At 48.1% G+C, this 12,058-nt stretch overlaps 1 protein-coding gene across 23 annotated transcripts in view; it reads left to right on the forward strand.

Moving 5' to 3' along the window:
• COL13A1 (collagen type XIII alpha 1 chain) overlaps positions 1-12,058 on the forward strand; it is a 90,723-nt gene that overhangs the window by 38,383 nt on the left and 40,282 nt on the right. For 21 of the 23 annotated variants that reach the window (XM_032115923.1, XM_032115929.1, XM_032115920.1 and 18 more), the window contains 7 exons: positions 1,415-1,450; positions 2,903-2,929; positions 3,883-3,909; positions 4,996-5,022; positions 5,129-5,155; positions 5,443-5,469; positions 9,268-9,333. In XM_032115923.1, the coding sequence (XP_031971814.1) occupies positions 1,415-1,450; positions 2,903-2,929; positions 3,883-3,909; positions 4,996-5,022; positions 5,129-5,155; positions 5,443-5,469; positions 9,268-9,333 (237 nt within the window). Of the gene's footprint in view, positions 1-1,414; positions 1,451-2,902; positions 2,930-3,882; positions 3,910-4,995; positions 5,023-5,128; positions 5,156-5,442; positions 5,470-7,499; positions 7,557-9,267; positions 9,334-12,058 lie in introns of all 23 variants that reach the window. The other 2 variants (XM_032115916.1, XM_032115927.1) reach the window with 2 other exon arrangements.

Here is a 12,058-nt window from a genome sequence, read left to right on the forward strand (position 1 = left end):
CATCCTCTGCAGGGGTAAGCTTTTACTGAGTCTCTCTGTCGACAGAGGGTGGCTGGAGATGTTGCCTGAAAGTGAAGGTTTTCCCTGTCAGTGTAGCTCTGAGGTCTCTCCCAAAGGATTGTCATTGCATCACTGTGGCAAACCTCACCCTCACAGCCCAGGAGGCCCATTCCCTCCTTCCCCTTCCCTTCCCTCAGCACCACATGGGATCACTCTGGTTAAGGCAGAGATGCACCCTGGTCATGCCCAGCTTATCCCTAGGGAATCCCTGTGGGACTCCCAACAGTCTAGTCATGGTAGCTCATATTGCTGAAGAAAGCATTTTCTTCCCCAAAATGAGAGAACACATAAGGAAGCTGGGCATTTTGGCATCAGAGCACAGCTTTCAGGGTAGGCAAGATGCCACAGTAGTCACCTGATAAGCGTGGCACAGGATTTACCTCATCCAGCTGTTCCTATCTATGTGAGTGTGCTTCAAGATCTGCTGAAGTCTGGGCCACAGGGACCTAATGCTTCCTGACCTGGCTTATGCTTTTTTTGGGAAACAGTTTGAAAAATCCTTAAGTGAAGTGGTGTCTTTCCTGGATACCAGCAAAGCTATGGTAGCTGTGACCTGGGATGTCACAGGTCCCAAAAACTGAAGAACTGTGAAAAATTAACAGCCAGGACATTTTCTCTTTTTTTTGGTGTTTTTAAGTAGAGGATGAAGAAGCTACCAAGCATATCCCAAGCCAGTGTTTGCTGTACCTGATCCCAAACTGGTAGCCATAGCTAGCTGGCCAGGAAGAGGTAGGAGGAAAAGTCTTGGTGCTCATGTTCCTCTCATCACACAGCCTAACTCACCTTTTTCTCTTAGCTCTCAGAGGGAAAAAAAAAAAAACTAAAAACAAAAAACAGAAGAGAAAAATAAAATCATCTCCAGAATTATTTGTGAGGAAAACGAATGAGCTGGGACATCAGATGAGGGGAGGAGGAGGAGAGGGATGGTTGTATTTAGACACCAGTGACCTGCAAGGCTTGTCTTGCACAGAGCAGCACCCTGCATTAAACATCACAGGTTTATGGCAGCAAGAATTGCCATAAAATGAGCTCAGCCTCTGGAATATACTCCAAAAGCCTAACATATGGGCTAGGGACGCCCATTTAATTAATGTAGAAACTTCAAGGAAACTGCTTGCAGTCCAAACTGGAGCTGCTCCAGCATTTTCTTGGCCCTATACAAATTGCAGTGAGGATGAGAGATTTCCCCTCCTTCCCAAGACACTTTCCCCTTGGAGGGGAATTGCGTATCTCTTCAGAGAGCTGTAGGGTAGTTGGTCAGAGGCTGGAGGAAAGGCTCTGTAGAGAGGACTTAGGGTCCATCAAAATTCATTTCAGTTCCTCTAAACTGCTATCTCTGTTTCATCCTTCCCAGGGACAGCCTGGAACAAGAGGTTTTCCTGGATTCCCGGTAGGTGTAACTCTTAATTTATGAGGTACGGATGTGTGATGTTACTAGGAAGCCTCATAAGTGCTTGCTATATCTCATCATTTCTTCCTGAAATCAATGACCTGATCTGATAGCACTGGAAAAAGTAATTTTTTCTTCATTCCTTTTTCTACTTCTTTTTTTTTTTTCTTTCTTTTAAATGATATTAGGGCCAAAAAAAAAAACCCCAAACCACACAACTCTGAAAGGAAATTAATTTTTAAAAAGCCCCAAGTGTTAAAATAACGTAGTTAAAGCCAGATCTGTTCAGTAAAAGAAAACCATCCTAAGAAATACCATCACACAGAAAGAAAACAACCCCTAGGTAGGTGAAATTCCAATTTTAATTGAGCTTTTAGGTGATATTCCAATGGCAGCAAGTGCCTGGAATCCAAAAAGGGGGCCCTGCCTGTTGAGCGTCAGCTGGGGTCTGTGCTAGGCTGATCACCCTGGTCATGCCAAAGGGAAAGGACATAAGACATGAGGGGGAATTCTCCAGCACAGTTGTAAGGGAGCAGAGAATATGCCCAGGAGAGGACAAAGCAAATTTCATTTCAATCCTACAGTTCCTGGCAGCACTCTCTGAAGCGCTGAGGCTGCTGAAGAACAGTTGCTATTTATTCATATGCATTTATCCTGGACAACTAGGAGCCCTAAAGCAAACACAAACACCCCCCACATCCCTGCTCCCACCAGGCAGCTCAGCTGCTGCTCCAGGACACTGGATGTGCCAGAGCAGGTCTGCAGGGGAGACTCTCACACCTGGAAAATGGGAGGAATTGGCAGCCTCCGAGCTGCCTGACTGGGCTCCACTGTTCTGCCCATTGTGAAAAGGGGGGCTGTGAGCTGCCCCTGGGCTGAGGAGAAGCAGATCTCTCCAGGCCCTTGTGGTCTTTAGCTTTTGGAGGAACAGAAAACAAATTGGCCCAGCTCCTGAGAAAGCGCTGGATTGGACAGCTCTGTGGAGCCTGTTTCTCATCAAACAGTACCTTCAGCATGTGCTGAATGTCACCTCTTCCCTGGGACACTTTTATTATTCTATCATTTGCAAAAATTTCTCTTCCTGCAAAGGTGGGTGCCCTTTTAAATCAAAGTCTTGAGAAAACTGTTGATACTCAACTATTTTACCAAACACTGTAAAATTTTAAATTCGGAGGTTTTTTTGCAAATTTCCTATAAATCCCTCCTTGCTTCTATTCTTGTGTCCAGCATTGCTGCTGAAATGTGCTGACAGTGAGCAGGTCCCTGCTGAAGCAGTTTGAAATCTGGGCTGGTACTCAGTGGGCCAGGAGCCTGCAGGACTGGACAGGAGGGCAGGGAGTCACCTCACATCACCCCAGTCCGTGCAGTCTTGTGGCACGTAGTGCTTCCTGGGGCAGCTGGACAGACACCCCGGGGAAAGCATTTCTCATCATTTTTCCTCTTTTATTTCAGGGCCCTATTGGCTTGGACGGCAAACCGGTAAGGAAACAACTTCTCGGCAGGCTTTCTGCCCTGCCTCCTGCTAGGTCCCGCCGTGGTGCCGGCCTGCGTGTTACACCGTATGTTCTTAAGGGGTTTATTTTGCAATGTCATGCACACGCATGGATTAAAAGAAAATTAGGAGGCAAATCTATAAAATAGCAGTTCACAAGTGCAGCAGCCTGGCTGCTGCAGGGAATGCCTTAGCAGGCACTCCCACCCTGAATCAGGCAGAGCAGATCCCTGAGGTAGCAGCCCTCTGCCTTAGCCAACAGCTTCCTTCTTTTGCTGCTGTGCCAAAAAGAGCTGCAGTAGAGCAGGGAAGGATCCTAAAGGCCTCTGTGAGACCTCCATGCTGTCCTTAGAGCTTTGTAGTAGAAACCTAAGTTCTTCCCACCCTTTGGAGAGTAAGGCACAAATGAGATACTTCTCCATGAACCCAGTGGACATGAAACCCATATCTCCATGTAGCAGCCACGTAGCCAAGTTCCCCACCACACTCCTCCAGTGCTGTAATGGAGGAGCTGGTAGCACATACCGCTGGCTTCTAATTTCCTGCAGCAGGACCCTGTTTTTGCCAATGAGGAACATTACCCCCAAGAGAGACGCAGCAGCACCTCTCTTGTACTGCTCTGGGGGCACACACTTGACTCAGCAGAAGCTGCTCTGCCAGCCCCAGGGGGGCTTAGCCATGACCCAGCCATGCCCTGCAGAGCCTTGACACGCTGTATTCTTCCCCGAGAGCTTTGTTCTGAGCATTTTGGGGAGCTCAGAACCTACAGGAGTGGTGTCCTGTTAGGTGGTGAACAAAGCTCCACATGCTCAGTGTTGTGTCCCCCACTGGAAGTGTAGTAACTCTGGGCACCTACCAAGGTAAGGGGGAAGTGGGTTAAATCAACATCATCTGGAGTCTGCAGTGGCCAAAGCTGATGTGTGTTTCCTTTCTTTTGCAGGGCCATCCTGGACAGAAGGGAGAGATGGTAAAAATACATATGTTTGTCTGCGGGTGATGGGTTGGTTTGAAATGATGTGCCTCAGCTGGAAACAAGCTCATGGGCAGGGTAGCAATCTTACTTCAGCTCATGCACTAGCTGCATCCCTAATTCTGTAACTTCATGATAATAGCGCTGGGATGCATGTCTGTAATTTTTGCATTATGGCTATCAGATTCATCATGTCACAACAGCAACTCTCTAGTTACGCATGGGATGTGTTTTCCTTGCAGTTAGCAATTATGTTCTTTAAATATATTCTGGGAGCTGACATTTTTCGTGGTTGGCCTCATAGCACAAGTAAAAGTTGATGGAAAGATTTCTGAAAATGCATCTGGCAACTTTCAACTTATCTAACAACAACCAAAAAAAGCATACTTTTTGTATTAAATGTGGTTTCCCCCCTCTCCCCCCCCCCCCCCCCCCCCCCCCCCCCCCCCCCCCCCCCCCCCCAGCTCTGTTTCATATGCGCATCATACTAAAATGCTTTTGGTTGAAAACTATAAACTTAGACTGCACTTTATGGAAGCCCAAATGCTGTCTTGTTCCTCTTGACATCTCTGATGATGAAATCCCAAATATGAGTATGTCAGGAGAGCAGCTCTGTAGTCACCTTCACTTACTAACGTGTTGAGTGTTTTCTTCTGTTAATTCTGTAATTCTGTTTTTTGAGCCTGAGTGTCAGTATAGCCCTCTGGCAAGCACATGTTGAAGATCCCCCTCCCCACTCCCCTATTGCTCAATCTTAGCTCAGGCTTCAGTCCTGGCTGCTTCTGGTTCCACCCCAGTGCGTCGGCTGAGGAGACGCGCTGTGAGCTGAGGTCCTGGGAACAATAAGGGTGTGTTTTCCTGATGATTTTTTCCCCCTCTTCTTTTAATATTTCCCCCCTGTGGTGCAGCCAGAGCATGTGTGCATTTTCACTCCTCCAGAGTAACAAAGGGAACCTGGATGTCTCTTGGGAATTTTCTTCACAATTATTTTTAAAAGCTCAGTTTTTCACCTACTCCATACGCTGTCTTCTTGTCACTGTGAATAGAAAGCCATCCCATGTTAATTTCTGTGTTTCCTTAAAGGGTGCTGCAGGTCCCAGGGGACAACCCGTAAGTATCTCATCCCTATCCCCTCTCTCCCCCTAATCCCTTTCCCTTTGCATTCACTGAACTCCTTCATTTACTGAGTCCTTTTTTGATCACTTTTCTTTTATAGGGACCCCCAGGACAAAAAGGAGAAAAGGTAATTTCAATGGAAGCCTTGTTAAAAAGTAAACTGAAAGAGAGGAAGGGGCTTGGTGGACTTGGTGCCGCTCGATGGGACTGTGAGTGAGGAATACAGCAAGAGCAGAGGGCTCAGGGGATCGGGGACAGGAGGCAGGGTGCTTATTGGGTGCAAACTGGCATAACTGCACTGAGTTTGATATAGTCACAATGATTTACACCTTCTGGATCTGACCCTGCATGCCTATTTTGGTCGCCTCTGTTTGTGGTTTAAACTCTCTCCTTTTTAATCCCCTTCTTTCACAGGGTCAGTGTGCAGAGTACCCGCACAGGGTAAGTCATTAGCGTTATTATCCTCTGTCCCGTGCCTTCCTGCATGTTAATCCTCCTTCGTTTGAATGGCTTTTTGTTGGAAGTAGAGATCCTTTCATTAACTAGATGCGTCATCTGGGCCCCCAGGGCAGTGCTCGGCTGATTGATGTGTTTCGAAGAAAAGCAGCAGATAAGGTTTTCCAGGAGGGATGTTGGTTCTCCAGTCTGTTCCTGCCCACCGGAGCTGACCCCTAGATAGCTGCTGTCAATTCTACTTCCTGGACACCCTCCTGTGCTTTGTGCTGGACAGGGGAAGGTCCACGTCCTCACCCTAAAACCCAGTGAAACCAGGGGTTTCTGGAGGAGTGGAGGTCACCCACTCACGCCTTGTGCTGCTGCACTGATTCCGTGCTGCTTCCACGGCCTCTGCTCTGGTTGTGTGGCCAGCAGCAGTGTGGAGTTTGAAGACCTGGGGAGAACTCTATCATCATTCCTCCCTTTTTCTTCTCCCTCATGCTGGTGTCATCCCTGCATAGAGACAAGGAGAAGGGTTGTGCTCCCTGCTTGAGGGTAACCCTTCATCCCCTGGCCATGGTGCTCTGTAAGGTCCCTGACAAGCTGGTCCCCATGCTGGTCCCCAAGCCTGGTGGACTTTCTGCCTGCAAGGAAGAGGCTGAGAGGGATATTGATGCCAGCAACTGTTTAATGAAAGCCAGGATGTTGCCCCACCTGCTCCTTCATCTTGGCCTGGCCAGCATGTGCTGCAGCCAAGAGTGGAGAGAGAACATCATGGGGTTTGAGGGGATTTAACCAGTTCTAAAAACAACCAGAGTGCTGAAAATCCACTGGAAATGCATTGGAACAACATCATATGAAGTGGCTGGAATTTGTGATCTGGGTGTACAGGGAGACAAGCTTAAGAGCTTTCTGTTTATTTTTGATGGGCCTCTGGATAATCAGCAGGGCTCTGGTCCCTGGCCCAGAAGGGAGCAGGGTTGGAGCAGCAGAGCCACTGGAGAGAGAGCTCGGCTGGCAGCAAGGGAGAAAGGGCAGTGGGTATGTGCCAGTCCCCCGTGCAATAGCAGCCAGTCAGCTGTGTTTATTCAGTGAGCTGGCTCACTAGATTGTTATGTTAAAAAGGAGCCAACAACACTGGTCACCTGAGCAGTGTCCTGAGTTCCTGTTACAGCCCTTGGCTCTGACTGTCCCCAGTGCTCAAGGTGAAAAGCAGTGGCAGGACCCAAAGCAACACTGGGAAGGGAGCTGGTGCATCCCTGGAAATTGCCTGGGCTCAGGCCTGAGGGCAAAGGCATACTGGTTTGATGAGTCAGGGTTGTAGGGTGACTGATGAGCTGCAGGGCTGTGACAGCGGGAGAAGGGTGGGTGCAAAGCCTCACATCCTGGCAATGTTTCCTTGGCTCTCATGGAGATACTTTTGGTCTCATGAGGCACCAAGTTCAACATTGTAAAAAGCCCATGAGTTGTTCAAGGCTGAGACATGCTCACGGGAAGGGTGACTGTCCTCAGATCAACTCAAGGACGGACTGTCCTGAACTGCAGATCTGGACAGACCAGCCAGCAGAGGTGCAGCTCTCTTTCTTTCTTCCTGAATGAAAATTAGGATGGGCCTTGTTGCAAAAATGTGACGCTGCTGACCAAATTGCAATTTATTCTTGCATTTTCTGTTTGATAAGGTTTTTTGTCAGATGTTTTGGGTGAAGAAATGAAAACCAGCATCCTGAAAAACCAGGGATGTTGTTTCAATTTTGTTTCATATTTGTTTTCTTAGGAAGGAAATACAAGGTTAGGATATGTGCCTTGGCTCTTGTTGTAGTTTCCTATTTTTCTGTCTGTATGAGTCTGTGTGGCCTGTGCTGCTGTGAGGGACAAACCCATGCATTGGGGCTGCCCAATCAGGGTAAGAGGGTCACTCAGGCTGCTCCCAAGTGCCGCTCAGGGAAATGGGGGGACCAGCCATACTCTGTTTGCTCTCAGAAATACTGTTTGTCTAACTGACCCCGTTTGTCTCATGTGTCTTCACTGTTCCCCAGGAATACCTAAGTACCACACTTGCAGCCCTGCGCTCTAACCAGATCCTTACGCTGAAGGTTTGTGGGTAGCGGTCTGACGGGACCCAGTTCTGATGCAAAGGCTCGAGGGTGCAAATCCAATATTGCATGCTGCCTTCTGAAAAAACTTCCCATGGGAACACAGAGAGGGCAGGGCAGGAGAGGGGTGGAAGTGCCTTCAGATTTCTTCTCTAAACTCTCCCACTTGCACCTGAATCCATTGCAGGGTCTTGTCTTGACTGTTTTCAGGACTGCTTCTCTACATTTTCCTCCTTATCCATTCCAGCATCCTCCCTCAGCTTCCCTGTAAGCTGTATAGTATTTTAGATACCATTCAGCACTTGAGCAGCCAGGCAAAGCCTGGAGAGAGAGCTTAGCTGGCTCTCCTGAGCTATGGGGCCTCCTACACTTTCTTTTAGAAAGGGGAGGTTTGCCTTTGGATAAAATCAGCCCAGCTGAATTTCCAGCAGCACTGCTTTTGGAGCGATAGCTTGTGGCTGTCTTGGATCAGTGCATTTGAACACAACCACCTGATCATGACACCGCAATATTGGGTTACCACTTCTCTTTGCAACAGGACTGGATCCTTGCTTTCCCTGCACACGTGAAGGACAATGTTTAAAGGGAATAAAATGTGCTGCTTGGAGGTGTATGGTTTCTGTGGTGGGAGGCCTGTGGGCAGACCTCTGGGATCTGAGTGCACAGCTCATAGGGGGAAATGTCACACGTGGGCACATTTTTGTGCCCAAGCACAGAAAGTCTCTCTTGCTTCTCCCAATGTAAATCAAGAGCAGCTTCAATGGAAACCTGATAGGAACAGGAAAGTGGATCAGGCCAGAGCAGCATTCCTGGGCCTGGAGCCGGCATGGTGGGTGCCAGGGTGACAGCAGCATGCATGCAAGTGGAAACTGGATACAGCAAAAGGATGAACAAATGCTTCTGAGCTTTAGTGCATTTGATTTCTGTGTGTCCGGGTCAGCTTTGTGCCCTGAGGCAGCATTCCTGGCTATAAGCAGTCAGAGGGTGATGATGCTGTTGAGCAAGGAAAAACAAAGCGCAGGCTGCCAAGGCAATGCCCTGCTTAGGCATCCAGCTCCAAGGCCTGGTCTTCTCCCTTGGCCAGGGTGGTTGTGTCTGGCCAGCTCAGTGAACCATGCTGGGACCTCTGTGCTGACCCAGCTAGCCTCTCTCCACTCCCTTCCACACCTGGAGGAAGGGTGAGTCCTGGAGATACACTGGGTTTCTTGTGACAGAACTAGAAAACTGCACTTGGAAAACTTGGAGAAAATTGTAATTTTGATAGTTGCCCCAAATATGATGATGATGATAAGTTAAGAGAAACAATCCCATTGCTGGACACCCTAGCAGAACCACTGAGTGGATATCTTGCAGTGAACACTTCCTAAGGAGATCAGCAGAGCTGAGTCAAAAATCCCCATGGTAATTCTATTTCCAAGCAGAGGAAGCTGTGAAAGCTCTGTGTGGAGGGAGCATTGGGATGGCAAGTGGCCACCCCACACCTGCCAGGCTGGCAGCTGCTGAGTGCCCCTATGAGTGGCATGGAGGAGCTCAGAGGTCTGCCAGCAGGTACCTGTGCCGTGCCCGCCCTGTGCCGCTCTCATGCTGGGCTTTATTTTCATGGCAATCTCTCTGTTCCCCTCTTCTCTGTTCTCTCCCCTGGCTGCTCTCTGACTCTCGGTGCCCTAATGGCCTCCTTTGCCCTGCGACCTTCTGGTTTTATCTTCTTCAGCTGTTGCCTCTCCTCAATTCAGTGCGGCTGGCTCCACCTCCGGTTATAAAGAGACGCACTTTCCAGGTAGACTTCTCCTCCTTATTGCCTGTTTCTGAGCTTATCCTGATGCTTGCAATTAATCAGCTTGCTACCTGTCTTTCATCCCCTACAGAGGGGTTTCCAAGAGTTTCAGGCAGAGCTGAGGGACTTTCTTTAAAGTGAAGGAAATCTTTGATGTGATAATGTTGCTAAAAAGAAATGCAGTGAAGCCAGTTTTTTGAACTAAAAGAAATGGGCCATGAAGCTGTTCTTGGGGCTGTCGACAAGCAGCCTCCTCCCTTAAGGAGTCAGTTCCTGCATATTCAATCTCCAGAAGAGGTTAGAAGCCTCTTGCTGAAATGCATCTAATGTCTGTGAAATTTAACTGAGAAGAATGAATAGGCAAACGCTTCTTTTAAGGGCTAGTCTAGTCTGAGGCACTTGGGGAAATGTGTTTAAATAAGCTCTTAGAATGGTTTCATTAAATTGCATTAAATCTTTGTGTAAACACATTTATTTTGGTTTCCAGGGCCATAATTCATGTTTAGTTTATTTTAGGAATGAATTCATAAAGTGAATTACGGACATACGAATAGTGAATAAGAGTGTCCGTAGTCAGAGTTCATGTGGCTTTTAATGAACCCACTTTATGCTCTCTCATTCCATCAGCTGGGATTAGCTTTCCTGTGTGGACAAACCGCTGCAATTACCCCGATGAAGTGTGCTGGGCACTCTCTATTAAGTGGCTGGGTTTTGTCACCCTGCTGCCTGTCTAGGCAGTTGGATGCTAGCAGGGGACTGCAGGATGCAAGAGACCTTTACCATGAGGTGCTTGGTCCTTGCCCAGCACTGGACAAATCCTGACCTTACCACCTGAGGCTGTGGTTTCAGTTCAGTTTCTATCAATTCAGCATTCGCACCACACAGAGCCCCATGGATTGCGCTGTTTGCCCTTCAAAGTGACAGTCTGGAGAGCCAGGCCAAGGACTGACCTCTTGGGAAGGCTTTGAAAGCTGAAGTTCCTCTCCAGGATGAAGTGGGAAACTTGAATAGCTGCCCTACATCCTGTCGTCAGCCAGGGCTGCAGATTCCTCTGTCTGCAGAGGAAAACTTCACCGGAGAGTTTTGCCATGATCCGTTTTGCTTTTGGTGTATTCATTCTCTAAATGCAACAGGGTGTAATCTGCTCCTACAGATCTGCCAGCACCAGGCAATTCCAGGAGCCCAGTGTATGAATACTAAGAAAAAAAGTGAGTCTGCAAAATGGATGTTAGCACCAGCGCCTGGAAGAGAGGAAAATCCTGCTGCTAACTTTGAGCACATCAGCAGGAGTGCTTTGCCCAAGGGCTGGGACTTAGCCGAGGCATGGGCTGAGGGGGGTCCTCTGTGAGGAGGCTGAGCAAGCACTGCATTGCTGGGGCACAGTCAGGGTGGCTGGCTGATGTTTAAAAGAACTGAAAAATAGCTCCAGTCGACAGCTAAAAATATAGAATGACGACTGAGGAAAATGACACCTGATCTCTCACTTACTGTATCGACTTACTGTCCATTTAGCTCTGTGGAGGTCCTTTTGTGCTGAACACATTAATGAGACTATAATGATGTGGTAATAACACTTTGTGTGTTCAGGGATCTGCAAGGATGGGTACTTGCTTAGACAAAGCCTGCTGTGCCCAAGACAGCAAAGTGAGGGTGATGCAAACAGGACTTTTGGGGGATCTCCTTCCAGCCACTCCCTGTGCTGGGGCAGGGCTCCTGCTCTTCCCAGCTCCCTGTCCCCTACCAGCACCCCTTTCCAGCACCATGATGCATTTTAGTGCCCTAAATCTGGATCATGGACTGGGCTGGCAGAGAGCAGTTGAGGTGGAAGTAGAAGAGGGAGAGCCAAAGTGAGATGGGCAAAGCCCCCTTTGGCTTCCCGTGGTGCACCCATGCTGGGAGTATTGTAAGATGCAGTGGAAGGAAAGTCTTTGAAGCTGGAATGGGAGGTCAAGGCAAGAGGAAATCTAGAGATATATTCCAGTGTCCTCCCAATATCTTCATTAGATCCAAATTACCTTCCATATTTAAAAGCTATGAGACCATTTAGAGGATGGTTGAATAGCACTGAGTATGGAAAATAAAGAAGCTTAGAAAAGAACCTGCATTCCCTTGCAAGGGCCACAGGATGAATGAAGATCCACTTTAAAAATGGGGTGAAGCAAGGGCACCCCTCCTGCCTGGCCCAGCAGGCTTCCCAGCATGGGCTCCAGGTTGGGTGGTGAGGCACAGGAAAAGGGCTGTTGCTCCACACGTGACTGAGCTTCTCGTGAGCCTGGCCCATGTGTTGGAAATTTTCTTTTAAACAGAGCTCATGGCAGAAAGGATGAAATTTGCAGCTTATTATTTTCATTTATCATTCTAAATAAAGCAAACATCCCTGTATCTGCATGTTTTACTAAAGGCAGCCAGGATAAACAGTGTGCTTGGTAGGAACACAGGCAGGGGACAGATTTCATGCATTTTCCTCCAGTGTATAAGGCTGTAGAGAGGATAAATGCAGCAGAGACCCAATTGCACACCCATTGGCTTTTAATTGAGAAACAGCCATATTTGGTTTCTAGCTTCCCATGGATCCACCAAGGAAAGTTTTTCAAATTGAAATTGGATCACTACCAGTAGGCTGTCATGGTACTTTATCTAGGGAGGTGAGCCTAATAAGCAAACAGCTTAGTGCGGGTGCCACAGTGCCCTAGGAGCTTGCTGGATTAATCAATTATAGATCAGCAGT

The sequence above is a fragment of the Corvus moneduloides genome, chromosome 8 (genome assembly GCF_009650955.1).
Source record: "Corvus moneduloides isolate bCorMon1 chromosome 8, bCorMon1.pri, whole genome shotgun sequence".
NCBI lineage: Eukaryota > Metazoa > Chordata > Aves > Passeriformes > Corvidae > Corvus > Corvus moneduloides.